Source organism: Mya arenaria, chromosome 17, assembly GCF_026914265.1.
Source record: "Mya arenaria isolate MELC-2E11 chromosome 17, ASM2691426v1".
NCBI classification, from domain to species: domain Eukaryota; kingdom Metazoa; phylum Mollusca; class Bivalvia; order Myida; family Myidae; genus Mya; species Mya arenaria.
In genome coordinates, this window is record NC_069138.1 from 21,920,956 (window position 1) to 21,942,980 (window position 22,025).

At 33.1% G+C, this 22,025-nt stretch overlaps 1 protein-coding gene across 1 annotated transcript; it reads right to left on the reverse strand.

Annotated features, from left to right (window-relative positions):
• Window positions 1-252: 252 nt before the first annotated feature.
• Window positions 253-10,396, reverse strand: LOC128222902 (uncharacterized). The gene is made up of 6 exons (XM_052932076.1): window positions 10,386-10,396; window positions 9,558-9,581; window positions 7,932-7,946; window positions 5,614-5,817; window positions 4,181-4,468; window positions 253-3,676 (listed from the first exon to the last, which is right to left on the reverse strand). Exons 4-6 carry the CDS (start codon window positions 5,810-5,812, stop codon window positions 3,465-3,467), a joined length of 699 nt encoding a protein of 232 aa, XP_052788036.1. The 5' UTR covers window positions 5,813-5,817; window positions 7,932-7,946; window positions 9,558-9,581; window positions 10,386-10,396; the 3' UTR covers window positions 253-3,464.
• Window positions 10,397-22,025: the final 11,629 nt, after the last annotated feature.

Sequence of the window (22,025 nt, forward strand, 5' to 3'; positions counted from 1 at the left end):
TAATCAAACGAAAGTACCGTTTTCGCTAGAAGTATCCTTAAAGCCGATATGATTACACACTTTGTACTTCGTATAGCTTAAAGTGGCCGCTAGGCTCTGTTGCAAAATAGCATTTAAATCGGCCTTTATGAATGGAAATTTGCGTTTTATTCGCTATAAAATGTCTTCAATACACAAAATACAATGTTTTAAAAAAATCAAATTCTATTCAGCATACCAAAACGCGTTGGCTATTAAGTAAAGGTAGTAACATATATAATTTTATTAAAGGTAATATAATTAACTGATAACGAGGATACAATATTCTTAATGTTGATAAAGAATTACCAAGTAAATACTACAATCAATTTTAGACAGAAGTTGAAATCGTTAAACAATGTATATCGTGTATTATTACATGTATACATGTTACATAAAATATATATACATTCAGTAAAAAACCTCTAAAATATTTTCATTAGTAGTTATCCTCGGATACCGGTAACCGAACTCTGCTTATTCTCGGTTAAGGCCACGTGATATATTTATTTTTGGCTATCAAACAACCACGTCTGTTACTTAAAACCAAATCTCAACGTTTTTAGATAATACAATATGTGACAAATGTTATATTCAAAGTGCTTTTGTGTGTATTCCGAGGATATCTAGTGTACACATTGTTTAAACACTAAGGTACACGAATTTAACATTTTCTGAATATTCACGGCACAAAAGTAGATACAACACTTGTACACCTGATAAAGTAATCTTGCTTTTATTGTTTAAGATATTTAGATAATAAATATGTGTTAATGTCAACTGTAAAGTACTAATGCGTCTCTTAAGATGATATCCAGCGTACATAATGATTTAACACTTAAACGGAAAATATGGTACAACATATTATTACAAATTTGATCAAATAACACAGGAAAAAAGCTAACTATTAAAATAAATGGAAGGTAAAAATGTTTAACTTATTACATAAACTAATAAAACGTCATAGGTTCATTTTAAACAAAAGTATACAATTTATAATTTCTGATATTATTTTTCAATTATGCAGAACAGGTTTATGATCCAAATTTATGCAGATTATAATATTTTCTAGTTTATGACTAAAAAAGATAAAGTTATAAAATTAAGTAACCATTTTGTTTTAAATTTTAAATAAATTTTCTAAGGCTCGTTTTCAATATAGGCTTAGGTTTCTTAATATGTTTATACTTTGAAACTTTATTGTCTGTGTCCATTTTAAAGACTCCGTACAGTTAAATATTATATCCATATACCACAAATTTAAACCAGTTATAATAATTATAGGAAATCATTCTCACATGTTTTCTAAGATATACACATGTTTATATTCATATTGTGAGCATCTTTACAAAGAACGTTGGACAACCTGTTGTACGATCCGGAAAAAAATGTGCTAGGCGAGTTTAAGAATTTAAATCAAAATCATTTGCAACGTTAGATTAAACCTTGTGTAACCATTCCGGTTTCAAAATTTCGAGTGTAAGAAAATAGTTAAGCACATTGAATCCTACGTGCTTACGCTCGTTTATAAAATAGCCTCTTTTAAATTTGAAGTTTTCCATTTAAAGTTGCCATGACTAAATCGCCAGAGTATTTATCAAAAACGGCAACTCATATCACATACGTTTAAAGATAGAAAGACAAGAGTGTCTATTTGAACTTGGACATAATACGTCTTCAATACACAATAGGCAATGCTCAAAAAAGTGAAATTTCATTCAACATATCAAAACGCGTTGGTTATTAGATGAACGTAGTTAATACATTATTTCATAAAAAGGCAAAATAATTCAGAGATTACGAGGATGTAGTGTTTAGCATATTAATAAAGAAGGTCAAAAGTAAATACTACAATCAATTTAAGACACTTCAGTTGAAATTGTTATACAACGTATACTGTGTACTATTACATGCATACATGCTACCTAAGATATATACATCAGGAACATACCGCTAACATTATGTTTATTAGTAGGTATTCTCGGATACCGGTAACCGGACTTTGCTTATTTTTGGTTAAGGCCACGTAATTTTATCTGTTTGCGGCTGTTAAAAATCCACGTGTGTTTATTAAAAGCCAAATCTAACATATTCAAATAATAAATATGAAACATTTATCATATTCAAAATGCTAATACATGTGTGTATTCCGAGGACATCTAGTGTAAACAAAGAATAAAAACACAAGTTCACTAGTTTAACATTCATGGCACAAAAGTAAATCAAAAATGCACGGGCTGAACATCAGATAAAGTAATCTTGCTTTTCTTGTTCAATATATTTAGGTAATAAGCATGTGTTAATGTCATTTGCAAAGTACTAGTAATGCACGTCTTCAGATGATATCCAGCGTACATAATGTCTTAATACTAAACGAAAAATAGTACAACATTTAATTTAAAATCTGATTAAATAACAAACAAAAAAGCTAACCTTTAGGATGAATGATAAAACATGTTTTACTTATTACATACCCAAATATAACGCCATATGTTCAATTTAGATAAAGAATATACAATTTATTATATCTTTTTGAATGCGATATTATCTGAAAATTATACATTTTAATTATTCTTAACAGTTGTATGATCCAAAGATATGCCGTAGATAATATGTTTCTATTTTATAAGTATTAGTAAGTTGCATTTGTACGTAAGTTCTAAACAGTTGATGGTAATGTAGTAAAGTTATAAAACGATATTGTTTAAAAAAAAATTCTCATTCTTTTTTACAAATTGGTTTCAGTTTCTTAATATGGCTTTATTTTAAAACTTTACAATATGTATACATTTCAAAGACTATGTACAGTTAAAAAGCATATACATATACCACAAAATAACACCTGATATAAGAATTTTAGGATATCAAACCCACATATTTTACTAAGGTATACTCATGCTAATGTTCATTTTTTCAATCATTTCTAGGTATCATTCAAGAACGTAGGGCAGCTTGCTGTTAGATCTTGAAAAAAGAATGCTTAGCGACCTGGTGTAACCATTCCGGTTTCAAAATATATCTCGTAACATCAAAGAAAAAAGTAAGACACATTACATTGTAGAATGATACGCTCGTTGTGAAGATGATACCAATTAGTAAATTAGAACGGATCCAATTATTGTATTTATACTATTTACAATTTAGTGTAATCAGTCCGGTTTCCAAACATCTCGTTCAACATGCAAGAATAAAGCGTTAGACAAAATTGATCGCAGGATCATACGCCCGTTGATAAAATGACCTAATTATGTAAATACACACTGTATCTAATATTGTACAAATATTATTTACAATGCTGTCGGTGTCAAAAAGTCTTAACCATTTATCACCATCATCTCAAACCTCAAACAAGTTTGATGGCGACTAGATGGCAAGAAAAATACAACTATAGTCATGTACATTACGTCTTAATCCGTGGTCATACTCATCATCTCTCACTAACGATGTTAATGGTGTTTGACCCTTTTCACGTCAGTTGATGTCTCTCCCTCATCGGCGTTTCTCTTTTGTGCTCCACGTTCAAGAGAGGCAATTTTTGTTTTCAGCTCCCTGTTTTCTGCTTGTAAATTAGCAATTTTATTCTCGACATCGACCATCCGTGCCAAAATAGGGTTTGCGACATCTCCGAGCATCATTTGTTGTTCCTGACCGTTGTTTGCTGAAATAACACTACCTATATTAAGATGTAGACCTACACAAACACGTACAAAGGAAGATAAGAGCAAATGCTAAGCCACAAGTAACTTTTTTGTGTAACACGAAGGGTTCATTATCACAGAACAATAACAATTTACATGCGTGAGATAGAAAGGATGTCTTAATAGATTTAATTCAGTTTGTAAGAGGCACTTTTGGGGCTAGAGAAAAACAAAATTAATTCCTTTTCCAGCGCGCAAATAATTTATGTCAAGGAATCCGATATCATTAGCTTACATAATGCTATTTCAGTTTTATTTTTACTATTTATTTCATCTGCAAGCGGATGTAAACTTTTTTTTATTTTGAAAGCTTTCAAGGCAAGATAAACTACATGTTTCATTTTGTTCAGTACGCTTCACATTTTCTTTTGAAACCCGAATCATATGGCATCGAAACTTCACAAATTTTGGGTCGGTTTATTCTAGATAAAACATGTGGTATGCAAATAGATCGTCATATTTACCAAATCTAAGAGTAATGTCATCCCAGTCGACTGTCATCGAGAATTCAGTTGAAGCAACGTCTAACATCAACAATATATCCTTCAAACTGGCTTCCAGTCCCGACTTTGTGCTCTCAAGCAGCATGTGATATATTTGGTTTTGCATGCCCTTGTGGTCATGTTCAATATGGTCCAGTTGTGCTTGGCGCAAGTGCAGTCTAGCCCCCAAATGTCTCCATCCATTGCCTATGCGGCCCGACAGATACATTAAATCGTCTTGTGTAGGTTTGTCCCATTCACGTAAGTAATCTAAAAAAGGTCTAATAATGTAATGCATGCATTTACTTGTCTTTAATGTAAAACAAACTATAAAAATTCAATATTTCATCTGTAATTTTAATTCATGTTTTAATCATTTGATTAGGTACCACTGTTGAAACTCTGAAATTTTTAGCAGGCGATATATTCGTATAAGAAAAATGTTGAGGTACTTATAATATAAACTGTAAAATGATATCAACTTGAAGATTGCTAAAAAAATATTTTAAGTTTATGGACCGTGAGCCATACAGGTAATTAGTTCGTATTATGCCGCCGATTAAGTCTTGTTTTCCATTTCAATATTTGACGAACTTATTTTTATAGCCATCTTATATATCTGATTTATTCATGGTCACCATACTAAAACTGTTTATCTAATTTTCGTTTAAAGGAGTAATTTAAAAAAATCCAAAGCACTGGCATAGAGATAACGTTTCAGTCTACGACAAAGTTGTCAAAGATTTGATAACAAATGATTTACTTCAAAAGCAAAAGTATTAATGTAGTGCTGCGGACGTGGTCGACGGCGACACCGCAACATGATCCCTATATGAAGGTATAAATTGTCTTCTTTAAATAACAGGCTGATTAAGGTTTCTTCGTATTACCCAATCAGCTGTAAACGGTATCCTAAGACATAAATATAAGCTTTGTTTTTAAGTGTAAAAATCCCAAAATCAATTTCCCTGTAAACCAAACTCCATTGAGTGAGTTGGGATTTAAATAATTACACAAAATGACTAAACGTGCTATAACTGACAACCCGAGTGGTGTAATGTTAAGAAACTGCGTAAAAGACGGCGCCAACCACAAAGCTATCAGTTTAGCCGACAATGTTAGATATCAACTAATTGTTAAATAGTGTTTGATGCATTAGTATTTGTTTATTAATACACCTTTGTATATAACTAAACGTACTCGCCTGAACTGAGAGTTATCGTATACATTAAAGCAAATATTAACTACTTTGTAATTAACGTGTTGGGTTTATAATTAACGTCATTTCATCTTATGCGCTTAAATATAATCACATTCCAGTAACTACAAGCAGTCCAGAAAAATAGGTTAAATTACGTAGACAATGCCTAACCCGCTCATCACCTGCACTGTGTAAAGCAAATTAAGATAATTACCAATCCATGTCCTTGGGCCGGGATTCGACTCAACTCCAGATCGGAGAAGCAATATATGTACAATGCATTTGTCCTCTTTGCTTCTCCTTGTTTGCTTTGATGTTGATGTTTCAAGTATCAGACAAACGTACAAAAACAGCTCAAACAGCACTTCCAACTTTCCCATCAATTCATTGACGCCTGCCTCCGCTTCAGCCATTCTTTCTACAAAAATAGAGGTGTGTTTTTATTTGCTTTTTGTTATAATCTTCAACAATACTGTTCATACAGCATATGTTTATTCAACAATCCCCTAAAAGGGCATGCGCATTAACTTCAATTTCCAGAAGTTTATTTTATCATAGCGTACATAATGACGTCACGTCTATTTACCAAAATTATAATGTTTTTATAAGTTTTGACGGTGAATACCACTTCCATGGTTTATCACGTAAAAGCCTTTTGAATTAGAGAAAATTACCAGGCAGAAACTTTATGATATTATTAATTACTTATCCATATTTTGTATATATTTGTCTTTCAATATGTCGTCTGTCTGTCCATCTGTTTTTATTTATTTATTCTGTCCGTCCGTCCATCCAACCATCCATCAATCCATTAATCCAACCATCCATCCATCCATCTATCCATCCATCCATCCATCCATCCATCCATCCATCCATCCATCAATCCATCAGTCCAACCATCCTTCAATTTATCCATCCAACCATCCAACCATCCATCAATCCATCCATCCACCCATCCATCAGTCCATCCAACCATCAATCTATGGTCAGGAAAATGTTTGTCTATTAACGGAAATCGAACATATTTCAACCCAAGTATTTAATGCCGGTGAAGTATTATTACGTAGTATTGCCATTGTCGTTGTCAACGTTACTAAAGTATCATGATCTAACTAAAACACAAAGGTTAAATAAAGCTCATATTGTCTTACATAAACCAATGCTGACAGTAAGGAGCATGAATATGTTTTAATTATTTTGTACATGTTAAAATATATGAGATAAAGCCAATGACGTCAAAGACGTTGCTTTTATTGGTGCAAAAGCATTTATTCAAATATAAAATCGAAAACGATCTTTATAGATACACAAAAGTTTGCCTACAGTGTATTATGAGGCTTAAGAACACCACCACTACACAACTACCACCATCATGCAGTTTGTGTTAGTAGATCATGTGTATCATGCACACACCATGCTGAGATAACCTTTTTATTCCATGTTTTGTTTTAATTTAACAGGTCTGTCGTTTGATTATGTAAAAACACTTTAAAACAGATCTTAAGTGGAATGTTTGCAGGAAAAAAAATCAAAAAAAAATCAGAAAACAGAAACAATTGCGAAAATAAAATATTTATCAAAAAATACCAACAACTGTTTTTGCGTACACAATTTCACGTCATCCAATCATTTCATTCACCTTGGTATTACAATCATTCTCGGAAAGTTTGGTTCTTATTGATATTTTTAAATCCAACCACATGGTTTGTGTGTATCATACGGACGCGTTTATGTTTAATCATTAAGGCATTTACATACATCCCATGCATTACAATGTGCTCAATCCTAGCTCTTGAATGTAAGTAGAGCATCAAAATAGCAAAACAACATTTTTACTCCTTTACTTGTAGTTCATTTAATGAAAATGATAACACTTACGGAACCAGGCCCAGTCAATTGTAACCACGCCCCCCCACCCCTAGGTCCGAGAAATAGCGGGGACTTTGACTTCCGGTCCAGCCAACCCCGGGTAAAATCCCCCCGCTCCCCAGTGACTCTGGGTTAGGCCCAATCCCCGCTTTGGTTTTGCGAAGACAAAACCACCGCATTCACCCGGCACTGCGGGGCATCCTTGAAGGCAACCACGGCCCATTTCCCCGACTATCCCCGGTATACCCCCGGACATGGGGGGGGGGGCGTGCTTACAATTGACTGGTGCATTGGAGATCATATTTTGATATTCTTTTCAAATCATTCAACAGAACTTATGAACCACTGAAATATATGATGTTTCATGATTGCCCTACTTAAGCAATTGAATTTGCAGTTGAGTCTTAACTATATTGCGAGATTTCTCTTTAAACCTAATGTCGACTCATTGAGTTATTACACATATAATTTTAAAATAATACAAGGTAGACATACCTGTATGATGTAGTGCATAAAGGCAGGAGACACGTATCCATAGACGTAGTTGTTTTTAACCACTCTGGTTTACAATTTTTATGTGTGGCTTTGTATTGATAGTGTATATCATTATTATAACGAACATTTGAGAAATGTAACTATTCCATCTACTAATGTTTTACTTACCTAATTTCCTCCGCACTGAAACATAGTAATAATATCGATAAAGGAAGTCCAATATTGTACGAAGAGACACCCATGTACGATATAATCTTTTTATAACATACAACTAACTTATACACTTCTTATTTCGTTATGCAAAGTAAAAACAAGACCCCGAAGTCTTAAATTGTTTAGGTATGCCTCTTTTTAGACAATACCTGACGATCTTTGGCGTTCGTTCCGCGGCGCTTTAGATATAATTTGAACAATTATTCATTTCTTTGTATTACTATTTATGTTTATGCTTCAGCACCAATGTTTTAAAACAGAAATAATTTGACAACTATGACCTGCTGGCTTCTTTTGAGATTAAAAACAGCAGAACAGGTATTATATAACTTTACATTATGTAATGACATTTGGAAGTGGTTTAAGAGTCTCTTTCACAGTGATAGATTTGTAATACATGCAAATCATGATGTTTGTAAAGGCAGAATTGAAAAATAAGGCACCGTGCATACTTCACATTACACAAAAATATAAAAAGAAAAAAATAACGAAACAAAATCATCAACAAATTTAAAGGTTAATTCGAAAAAAAGTAAAACAATACTTATATGTGTATATGTTTAAATATATAGTGCAAACAGCATCAATGGATCACATGAAATAAATAATGAATAACAGCTAAAACGAAGTATGAAGATGATGGATCACAGGGGTTTCTCTCGATTCTGTTTACCCCATATATTTATCGACAAGGTGTTGAATTCTCAAAATAAAAATGAAATCGACAATGTATAACAGTTAAAGGGAAGTTTCTATTTTATTTATAAAATGGCACATAGAACGAACGAATGACTTTTGGATAACCAAAATCTGACTTATCTATCAAAAAGATATAGTATTGCATTTGGACCCGTGCTCGCAAAAATTCCAAAATATTACATTACCTTACTTAAATCATGGAATATGCAATGCTGCACGATAATAAATATCCAGTTCAGTGAAGAGTCGTCAGTTGTAACTCTTACCGATTAATGTTTTGTTTATGATGAAAATCACCACTTCAATTGGCGAAAGTCCCGTACTAGATTTTCTTCGTGATTTTGCAGGCAGTTTTATGACTGAGCACATCTAGCAATGTTAAAGTGCTTTGTGAAAAATTGGTGTATTGTATTCTTGTTCAGAATGCATTAGTTAGAAAAGCGCATCGAATGTAGATATTTTACGTTAATTCAATGATCTATATCGTGTTATATTTGTTTATTTTGGTTGGTATGTTTTATTTTTACCTACGTGTATTTGCTTTACCCACCCGTGTCAGGATTGAGCAATCGGCATCATAGCCCTTACAAATAGAGCGTATATAGGGTAAAATATCGAAACAGAACAAAAACCCATGTGCGAAAGATGGCCAAGTTAAATCGGTAAAAATGTTTCAAAATCATTGCCCCTTTTCCCAAAATAATAACACTATGACTTATAACAAACATAATTTTGTAAAAATAAATCCATACTTCATAATAAACAATATTGATTGATTATCATTGTATTACTATTGTTTGCATTCCATTGATATTTATTATTCTGTATGTTAAAGTATAGTTCAGGAATGAGACTTATTTCACCTTTGATGGTTGTACTTACATTCCTCAGGCAATGAATTCAATTCTGAAAAATAGAAATATTGGTGAAACAGGATTTCAAAATTATAATTATAAAACTAGACAAAACTCAATACAAGTGTTATTTGAATAACTAACAACCAACGAAAATACTTAAGCAATTTTAAAACAACCCCCCCCCCCCCCACCCATATACAACTAGTACATGAGTATGAAAGGTAACACTGACCTATAACTCAGACTTTACTAATTGAGGTATGCTCCTTTTTAGACCAAAACTGACGAGCTTTAGCTTACCTCCGCGGCGCTCTTTTTATACTTTTATTACAACTATAATTTATTTGAATCACTATAATGTTTACGCTGGCTTGTTCATCAACACTGTTTCAAATCAACACGAAACATAAACAGTTGCTATCGCCTGCTGGAATCGTTAAAACTGAAATATTGTAAACGGGCTAGTAATTACCTTTGATAATGACTTTCGAAGTTGTTTAAGAAACGTGTGTTCGAATTGGTGAAAACAAAATCAAATTTGGGTTGTTCGTTTTTTTAGTATATGATGAAATATTATGTATGAAACTTGATTAAGAGGCACCAACCGTGGCAATCCTGTCAGATATTGTTAAGCATGTGACACTCATTTAAATAATGTCGGACAATCACAGCCCTCTTCCTCAGTCATGAAATTTTGACAAATAGCTATTTACTCAACCTGATCGCTTCCGCCTATAATAATTTTACCATTATACTTTATATTAATATTTATTTGGATTAAAATGATATATATACTTGTATAAGAATTATAAATTATACTTGAGACATGTAACATTTTTACTGTTTTACTTACTCAATCGTCTCCTAGCTGAAACATTAATAATATAGTGTCGATTAGGCAATTGCAGTACTGTAAGAAGAGACACAAATGCATACATTATTTTGTATAAAAAAAGGCTTCAACAAGGTCTTTTCTTATTTAGTTATGTAAAGTAAAACCAATTATTCTTTTATATTTTTCTTTACTTATGTTTACGCTGGATAGTATGTTCATCAACATTGTTTGACAACAACAAATAATCTTATCAATGCCAATCATCTGCTTTAAAATGACATTCCAAATTGTCTTAAGGGATCTTTCACAGATATTAATACAATTTACATAAACATCATGTTTGTAAATGCCGATCGTGGAAATTAAGCATCGACTTAACATTTGGCAATAATATGTCGATTAGATTGACGAGTAAATCTATCAATACTATTTTAAGAAGAATATTTTATAAAAATAAAACACCTTCTTTGTGCGCACATTTCTGAATTACCGAGTTGATAACTAAATCGGTATCCAGTTTGGTAGGTTCGTTTAATCATATTCGAAGAAACATTGACAAAGCTATGAAACACTATCTATAAATATTTGTTTGCACTTAAATCACATTTTTTGTCATATCAGTTATATGAAGAGGAATGTGCCGTATATCAACTTTTTGATTTACTAACCTTCATCTGCATGATAACGCGCTACTCGGACTGAAACAAAGAAATAGTATTGTATTGATAAAGGAATTTTAATACGGAATAACGATACACATCTTGACGAAAGAGTAAGTTAGAGGTTGAGCTACAAAATGAATATATTGTACATATCGCTTTGTCAAATCTGAACAAGAACCACGTACAAAACTCGTATATAAATATGAACATTTACACTGGCCCATCATTCAGACATTAATATTTGTTTGACTTCTTTGTATACTTCTATTTCATAGTATAAGAAGAACAATACGTATGAGACTTGACACTAATAGGTATCAGCAGTGGTCATTCTGTATTATGTTATTATACGTATGAATCTCATTTCAAAAGTGTCAAACCATCATTGCCTTCTTTCAACAATATTCACACTTTGACTTATGTTTTTGTTTAATTGAATATTCAACCTGCTCGCTTTTGCCTGTAATAATGTTTACCAAAATACTTTTTATTAATATTTATTTGGATTGAATTAATATCTTTGCTTGTATCAGTATTATATTTTGTATTTGAGAAATTCGACCTTTTCATATTTTTACTTACATATAAGCATCTGAACTGAAACATAGAAATGAGAGTGTATCAATTAAAACATAAAACACTGCAACTAACGGATGTTTTATATTTGCTTAATTCGTTATGCAAACTCAAACCAACTCTTTATTTATTTGTTTCAATATTTACGTTTACGCTGGATAATATGTTCATCAACATTGTTTGAAAACAACAAATAGTCTAAACAATGCCGTTCACATGCTGACTTAGTTTGCTCTTATAAAACAGGCATGTATATTTACCGTTTATGATGGCCTACACAGTTGCTTAAAGGGATCTTTTACAGTTATTTATTTAATTTTACATGTACATCAATTATATTTATAAAAGCAAAATGTGAAAAGGAAGCACCGTGAATACTTTTACATTTGTCAAGAATATTTAAATTATTTTAAAGAATAAAAACATCAATTACATTTTAAGAAGTATTATTCAAATAAAAGTAAAACATGTTCTTTGTGCGCTCATTCTTAATTACAAAGCTAAAACAGAATCGGTTGTTATCCGAGCTGATGACAAAATCGGTATTATGTTTGGTTGGTTGGTTCATATTTGAAGGAATATTATTAATAAAATTTGAACAATAAGAATCAACGGCGGCATCCATTCTTTTTTTTTTCTTATTTAGTATTTTGAAGTCTACTGGAGAAATTTGGCATATAGCACCTTTTTGTTTTACTTACTTTCAACACCATACAAGCAACTTACTGAAACATAGAAATGGTACTGTATTGATTATGTGTGTTAGACGATAAGCTACACAATAGATATACCGTTCATATCTTTTGCAAAAAAAACAACAAAGTTCTATACAAAACACGTTAATGTTTATGAAAGTAAACACTGGCCATCATTCAGATTTTAATAATTGTTAGGTGTCCTCCGTTTAAGGCAATAATTATTTAAGTTTTTGATGGAGTTGATAAAACACAATTAGTATAAGTTTCATGTTTCGTTTAATAATATTGGAATAAACATTGTATATAGTTTATGCCGTATATATATAAGCTTAATACGTTGGATGGAAACGTATGAAAAAATGTAACCTTCAGAAGGTAACTCTAAACAATCAGGGGTGGAAAGCGCATTAATTGCTGGAGAGAAATTTATCTTAAGAATTCCTTTCTAGAAGACAAGAATACCAACAAAACGGTATATATTAAGAGAAACAGTTCTTCAAAGAAACATAAGTGGTTACAAATAAGTCTTTATCTGGAGAACAAAACTAAGCTTTGTTTGGCATAGAAAATATATCTAGTATAATAACAGACATTAAATAAAGAAATGTGAAAAGGCCAAGCCAATTCAAAACACAAAGCCAATTTAAAACGTTATACTGAACACGCACGATCAGCAGTGTAAAAAATTATAAGTCGCTGAAAACATTAATATGTCCAACGATTCTCATGAACTGCCAATTTGTAGTGTTTGCTTTTCAGCTCAGAATAGGGCAATAAAATAAATTCTACAAACAGGCCATTTTACAAACCATACGTAATCGATAGCTTTACAGATTAGACCGAAAAAAGGATGGAATACGGCAACACCGAAGACAATCTAACGATGCTGACGTTGACAAGATAACTATACTGCCAATGTATTGATACTCTACTTTGGGACTATAATATACATTATTGGTTTCCAATGACAGCATTTACCATGAAAACATCAACACAAAATTACAAGGCCCCTTTCCAGAGAATTATGGGATGTACTACATGTGTGTAGATGTGCCGACATCTGGCTTTTTATCGTTTATTGATGCTAACCATAACACGAATTATTTCGTTGACCAAGTGAGCAGAACCTCTGCACAATATGGTCTTCAAAACTAGAAATGAAAGTTTGAAGAAAAATGCTTACGTGTTATAGCAGAACAACGATACATACTTTGTCTATATATATATGTTAGCATACGTTTTTAAGTTCACGAATCACCATAAGGAGTTATCTGAGAACCTCATATACACTAAACAAAGCTTGCCCCTGTTTCTGTGACCTGATACGTACCACTTATACTTCTGTATCAAGAGTACACATGTGCGTCTGTGATGGAAAGTGTTCCGAGAATCGAGAGTGCTAGTAAACATTACTGAATATCTATATTAAACAGCAGTGTTTGCAGTCTGATAATAAAAGACAAACCAAACATGCAGATATTTTTAATTTTTGCATTCAATATAAAATATTGGGGAAAAATTTCATAGGAATGTCATTTTTGTCTGTTAAACAAACTGACACCGAGAACAGTTGTGCTGTTTTTTTCTAAAAAAAATATCACTGTATGAAACGGTCTCCGTCAGGGATGGCCAGCCACAAATGAACATAAACGGGCTTAAGTTAAAAAAAAAAACGTGCCTGTGCCTAGAATCTGCGTAAATGCAGAACAGTGTGTTTCGACTGCAGCTTATTCAGTTCACGTGTAATCCGTAATCGGCATAAGCTGTGTACGCGTCACAAGACACAAATCGTGGTAATCCTGTCAGAGGTTGTTTTCGCGCCGGAACTAATTTCAATAACGTATGTTGATCGTTATTGCACTCCTTCATCAATAATCACACTTGACATATGCTTTATTATTTGAGTTCTCAATCTTATAAACATTATACTTTCTACACATTTGTGTTTGAATTTAATTTATATCTATGTTTGTTACAGTATTAAGCAATCAAAAGAAAATAAAACACCTTGTTTACTTTGTATTTTTAAAGAAAATTTCAATTAAATTTACGAAACCAAGCATTATGACTATTTTGAGAAGAATGCAATACTTTAAGTCAATGTAAAACACGTTTTTTTGTGCGAATAATTTAAATTTACCTTGCGCAAACATATTCGGTTATTGTCCGAGTTGATGAAACTTAATCGGCATTAAATTTAATTGATTCGCTTGTTTTATCATAACTGATGGTAACATCATAGATAAAACATGAACAATAGGCATCAGCTGAGTCGATAAATTTAGATGTAGTAAGATAAATGAAACTCATTTCAATTAAGTCTGATCATCATTGCCCTCGTTCCTGAATAATTACACATGGACTTATGTTTGTTTTATATATTTGTATACTTGATCTGTCCGCTTTTGTTTAAAATGTATAACGTGGAGATGTAAGATTAAATGTAAATGAGATACAGAGAAGTGACTGTTTCATAATGACATTATAACAGATCATCCGGTAACTTTACTATCTTTACCAAACTAATTTGCCCGCGGAAACGAGAAAACATGTTAAATTTTGTCATGTTTTTCATGTTTACATCCGCTTTAAACCCCTATGGTTGGTGTTGTTGAACTAAATTTTGGTTTCCCAGCGGTCCAAATACCAATCAGCATTAGCTTGATGCGTAACGTGATTAGTTGTTTCCCCCTCTGGGGATGTTTTGAAGTACTAGGTCGTGGTCTCCAAGCGTTCCAAATACAAACGGCGAACTACTACAGGAGTGAAGTTGTGGAAACCGTTTATTTACCCCAAAAGCAGGGCATTTCAAGGTTCAAACTGAAATTAAGTGGAACATATTTACAGCAGAGATAAAGTAACTTATCGGTTGAAAAAAGCTTGTCAGTTCAAATGCCTGTAGTTCAATAGTTCCGTACAAACTACACTGAAGAGAAGCCCTATGTCCTGCAAAGGCTGAATTAACTAAAAAATAGTGAATCTGCTGCACTCGGTTTGTAAATGAAAATAAGAATTTTAAAGTTTGTGATAACGTAGCAGCAGAAGTTCTGCTTCACCTTGATCAGCTTAGTAAAAACTTCTCTATTATGAATCATAAGTGTCATACAGATATTTTTCTACACTACGTCAAAAATCTCGTATAATATTATGAGTGTCACTAAGGTTTTAATAGTTGTTTAGGTACGTACTTTTTAATTAAGAATACCAAAACCGATCTGTTTCTTTTTGTGCAAAAATGCTAGTAAACATTTCCGTTAGAAAGCATAGGTCTCAGTTACGATAGAAACGAATATTATTAGGAGAGAATTGCTAGCATATGAAGAGGCATCTTGAATATGATACTAAATCTGAATATGACAATTATTAGGTTCATTAGAGTGCCCTCACTGTCATACTTTGATTCATTACTATATTCAAGTACTCTTATGTTAGGTTTCACAGTCACACACTTACTCATTATATTGTACATGAAAAATATGTTTCTTAATGAGAAAACACATGAACACATATACCAGAAGACTAGATGTTTGTAATTGAAAAAAGGCCTATACACATTTTCGGTCCGGGGGGAGGCTTCGAATCAGGAAACCGACCACAAGGGGCGTTGTTCCCTTGATCGATCCTTACTGGTGAGGACCCCAGACCCCACACCTACTTGAGGGATATACAGTGCTACATTAATACATTTCTACTGTATGGATAATGATTATAATTGTACGATGAAAATAAATGCATATTTTCAAACTAAAAAAAATAAATGGTATAGAAACTTTAATTCTGTCTAGCATCACTTGGTTGTGATAATTATTGAAATAAGCCACTTTTGAACGGGAACTTATCTCATTAATTCCGTTTCCATTCAGACGGTATAAAATTATCATGATTGTTGAAATTGTGACTTAAGTAAGCGAAATAATAAAATTTCTACAAAATTTAGCTGTAATTGGAAGTTTAAGGTAACACTTTAATCACGATTTTGTAATCTGAAATAGTACAGTTAGGAGCACAAGTAGTCGTTAGTTGGAATTTTACCAAAATTACAATTACACTCGACATTGTACGAACGGACAATTGTGTTTGCTAAATATTGAACCGTACAAAGGCAACACACTTTATTTTTTTCTGTTTGACTTTCTGGTATATGCCAATTACAAATAAACAAATTATATAAACTGAAAATTGCAAATAATTTTCTTTATAAACTGGTCCCAACAGAGATTCAGTATTAAAAAGATCCATCAGTTTGAATGATATAAGGAAACACCGAAAGTGGCACAAATATGTATTCCGGTTGACGCTGAACGTGTCGATGCTGATCAATTTCTTGTTAAAAAGCGTTTTCTACATACAAATATATATATATAAACACATTTTAAGCATTTAGATTCAGTAAAATAAAAACCTTTAGGGAACATGTTCGTCATTCCTGTCATAGTCATCATATTTTCTGAAGTTTTTCGTATACAGCATACATAATACCTATTAATTATATCTATGGACACTTTTCAAAGATTATTGGGTGGACACAATTTGTAATTTTAGTAACAGTGGCATTGGCCTTGATCAAACCCACTCAAGGATACAAAACCAATTATTTCATTGTGTCAACTTATGGACATCGACCGATCAAAAAAGGAAAAGTCAAGCAAATAGTCATTCTTAATTAAGGTATTTTTTTCATTTTTTTTATTACCGATAGCCTCAGTACTTATTTTAAATTGGATATGTGTCATTGTTTATTTTCAACTCGCCTACGCGTTTTAATGAGATCAAGTTCAATGGTAGTTGCTAAGATGTTAATGGCTGCTAAGCAAGTCAGTGGTTGCTTTGGTAGTCATTGTTTGATAAGAAAGTCAAGGACTGCTAAAGCAGTCATTGGTGTATATGGAGGTAGCCAGTCCTTAAGAAGGAAGTGGTTAAGGAAGTCAATGGTTGCTAGGGACGTAAGTGAAAGCTAAGAAATTATCTGACTGCTTAAGTAGACCTTGGTTGCGAAGCACATAACTGGTTGCTATGAATATAGGAAGTTTAGTTGCTAACCAAATTTCATGTAACTAAGACAATTCTTCCAAAGAAAGTCATTGCTTGAAAAAAAGATTTTGGTAGTTATTGATGTAAGTAGTAAATGTAGGCGTTTTCATCAAATAACAAATGTCTGGGTCTATCAGTTTCAGAGAACGTTTCAAAACTTTACCTTAATAATTATATAGATAGTCTACCAACTGGGCGTTACAAGCTAAGATCCAATGGTGATTACCTTATTTGTTAAGTAAAAGACCAATTCATGACGCTACAAACCAAATATTTACGGTCTGTGGCAAGCGATTGTGAAAATAAAGCTGTATGAATATATAGAAAACTTGAGACCCCTGGGCCGGAGCGACATTTGACTCAATCTTGGCTAAGGGCAACTTCATCAGGCTACATAATAATTATTAAAAGTCTTTGCCTTGCGGCTTCAGAAAAACTTTATATAAGTATATAAAAAACCTGACACCCAGTGGACGGTGCCAGCTTTGACTCCAGGGGCATTATTTAAACTATAAGGGTTGATGATCTCAGCAAGAGGCTTCAAACAAAATATTTAAGGTTCGAGCAATGCGGTTTCAGAGATGAACAATTTGAAGAAAAAAACAACAACTAAGTATACATAAATTAAGGGTCCTCTTGGGACCAGCTCTAATCCGTAATGACAAAATTTTAACAATCGTAGTAAAAGTGCGCTTTATAGTGTTTTATACAAATTATCAAAATACTTGGCTCTGCGGTTTCAAAGAAGAAGATTTTCAAGGTCAGTTATAGAAAACCTTGGACTTCTGAAACGGTGTGAGCTTCTACCCAGGGGACATAATTCGAAACAAACTTGAAAAAAATGCCACTAAAAAGACAAAATGCTAAATTTCAAATTTCTAGGATTTGCGGATTCAGAGAAGAAAACGTCAGCGTCAATCGAAAACCTGAGACTCCTGGATGTACACGTTTTGAAAAAAAGTGAGAAAAATAGTTTGGGTAAATACAGATAAACGACTCACACGGCATTGATATGGTCAAAAGCGTTCATTTTCAGTGTATTTTCATGCTCTCGCGCAGGGTGTTCTACGGAAACTCGATTAACTTCGTTTCAGCTAAACACCCTACGCTCGGGTTGGGATGAACCTATCTTCACTCTCGGCCATGGAATATGCTTATAGTCCTATCTGTTGATATATGTAAATGGGAAACTAATGGCCGATAATACCTAGTAAATGGTTGTCAAACTATTTTCGATTAACCTATATTTTCATTAAATTGCAATCTAAATATTTAATTATTTTGTTAAGATATATTGAAGAATTTAACTTCTATAACCAATGTTTACTTACTTTCTCTAAGACACTTCTTCGTCTCTGAAACATGGAAATATTTTTAAGCAATTAACTATTTATATAGGAATTGAAATATTTTTAGTTTTTTAATCAACAAAACAATTTCAATACAGAAACAATGTAAACATTTATCTTGCAGTGATAACAACCTTTCATACAAAACCATTCTTTTCAATATTTTGAAAGTTTATGATTTAAAAATCATGCATGTTCCACACTGTATTGTAATGTGTTTTGTTTTGTTAAAACATGTGATATGCAGAAAAAATGAAAGCAGTACTGGTTTTCTATTTTAACGTTTGGTTACATACAAATCTCACGTGGCGTCTACATGGTGATAAGCGGTCATTTAAAGTGTATGTTCATGTTATTTCGTTATGTCTTAGGTAATATACATCCGGCCACTATTCTTTGATTAGTGCTTTCCAGATATATAAATGAAATATAAAAAACAATAGCATTGCTTTATATTATGCAATTGTATATACATGTATCTTCGTAAATGCATTTTTTGCCAATAAAGTAATATTTTATTATAAATAAACTGTATTAGTTGCGCGAGATTGAATTAAATAGTTGTTGTTTACGTTGCTAAGAAATCGGAATACTCGGTCGCTATCTTTAAAGTTAATACGGACTGGTTCCCGATATTTTTCAGTTGTTTAAGGTACACTTTTAAATGAGATTTAACAGATCAATGAATCTAGAATCTCTCTATTTTTGCAAAACTCGTGTTGTGTGGATCCCAAAAAAAGCTGTTTTAAAGTTTACTTGACTTATTTTATATTTTTTATAATAAATATACACAATTCGAAACGGCTTACTCTATAATGCCGGTTAGAGGACGCACTATAGAGAGAAAAAAGAGGGAACAAAAAGTAGAATATGTGCAAGAAGAGGAGCAGCCACATGAATGGCGACAAAGTCAGCCGCCGCAAATACCCCTGGCATCTCAGTTATCTCTGGCACCACAGAAACCCCTGCCAAACTTGGATGGAAATAGCATTAAGGGTAATGTTATTGATTGGTTGGCGAATGATGATCTGTCAACATATGTACCAACACAATTGAAACGGCAAATCACTATTTTGTGATATACACATTTGGCCCTTTTAAAAAGGAGCAATGAAATTGAATGACATGTGCACAGGTTTGGTGTTTTAGTGCCTCCAGTACAGCACTTGTGATTATTTGACATTGTCTTGTTCAGTGGCCATTTGGCATTTTCTGTCATAAGTTAAACATTACATGGGACAATTTGGCTTTGGGCGGCGTTTGTTCAATGTTAATTCAAGACTTCGTATACATGTAGCATGCATGTATTTATCATTTATGTAGCTATTGGTCAAACAAATACGCGACAATGTTAATACTTTGGGGAAAAAAAATCAAGCTATGTGTTGTGGATGTGTTTATATGTGCCCTTCTCTTATTGTTTGGAGACGGTGGACGGTCAGCGCCATCCACGTAAATAAAACGGTTAGGATAATGGTATATTTTGCTAAGTAAGGGATCTGCGTTAGTCGCTTAAAACGCTTAAAACATTCCCATAGAAAAACATAAAATATTTTTACTTATGATTTATATAGCGTTCTGTGTTTGCTGCGTTTCTATCCAACATTTAGTGAATCTAAAATTTCTTAGAACGTGGAACCTTTTCGGCTAGGATCCAACTCTTTGTATACTAAGACGCAGACGGCAATGAGAGCATGCGATCGAAAGGTGATCGACTCTAGATTGGACAGCTGATCGAAAGTCAATCGATCTAAATATAAATATAGAATGTGATCGATCGCTGTAACTCGAATCGTCAGATCGATATAAAAAGAGCAAATGTAGATAAACATGGCGGCTAACCAACGAATAGAGTAATTATGATATTACTGTCATAATTATAACGACTTAAGCAGGTTAGTGATTGTTAAAACAATGAAAAAACAAGCACCTATAATTCAATTTTCGCGGCCATTTTGATTCCCTTTTTTAGACTCGCTAGGTCTGACGTGGTCTTTGTCGGCACGTTTTTACTCAGGCCAACACTATTTCAATCAATTCGTTTTGGAAAAAAGTCAAACATTTACAATGAATTGCTCCAAGCAATATTTAACTTTTGTGAGGGCGCGTAACGCCAAGGTGGCATAGCATGGCGCTCATATGACGAGCAATTCAGATTACGACAGACCATAGCTCCGTCATCATGGTCAAAAATAAATAATGATCTGTAGTGGCGTTGTATGTTAAAATGTGATATGTTCCAGGGAAATCGACTGGCCCCGGTAAACCAAATAGGTCGAACACGATCGCCTTCCGATTTGCTTGCATTGACTTTAAAGGGAAATGCTCGTGAGCGAGCTGCAAATTTAACCATGTCTGTTCACGATGTGGGGCAAGGCATGCCAAGACAAATTTCTGTCATTCCCCACATATCGTGAATGAAAATGTAACCATTTTCTAAAATTGGGATTCATTAATACATTTCATATACAAATTTTCGAGTGAAATTGATAAACATTTTTAACGGGAAAAAAATCACAAGCCGAGAGTAGGCTAGGCTGTCTTCCATAACAGTTTAAAAATGCATATATATATATATATATATATATATATATATATATATATATATATATATTATATATGTATTATTTATTTCTTCTTAAGTTGTATTTGGCCTTGTCGATACCTTTACATTGGTCGAGCACCTCGTTGCTAGTTATCACTTAGTAGGGGATCAAAAGTGGACTATAAATATAAAACTGGAATTGATACACTGAAATCAATTAATATTGGGAAGAATATGGATATAAATAACATAATTCCGTTGTTGGAATAACTTTGTATTTCTCAAGGCCGGGACGTGCTAGTACTTGGCGTCTTGGTGGATGAATTATTGCGCTGAGTTGCATTGCCAGAAGATTGCGTCTTTTGCATTGGCTATTGGCAATAAGTCGTTGTACTATTGCATTGCTTTGTATTGCCAGGAGATTGCGGATACTTATTGCTGACTTTGCATTGGCTATTGACAATTGGCGGTGGCATTGTGTTGGGTTGCGTTACCATGCGATTGCGAATTTTACATTGGCTATTGGCACTCGGTGGATGCATTATTGCGTGGCCAGGATATTGCTGGGCTAACCCACTGTGCTAAACAGGCTATTCCAGCACGGGTAAACCATAAATCATTTTAGCCTGCGCAAAATGTTATCCCAATGTGTAAATACACTTGATAAAACGGATCAGCCTAGCCTCTCTCGTCATACGTGGTTAGTCCAAACTCGGACTTCCAGCCATGTGTCATTAAGACCTATTATAGGGGTCGTTCGTTTCACGGCCATACCCTTTTACTAACGATTTGTTTAG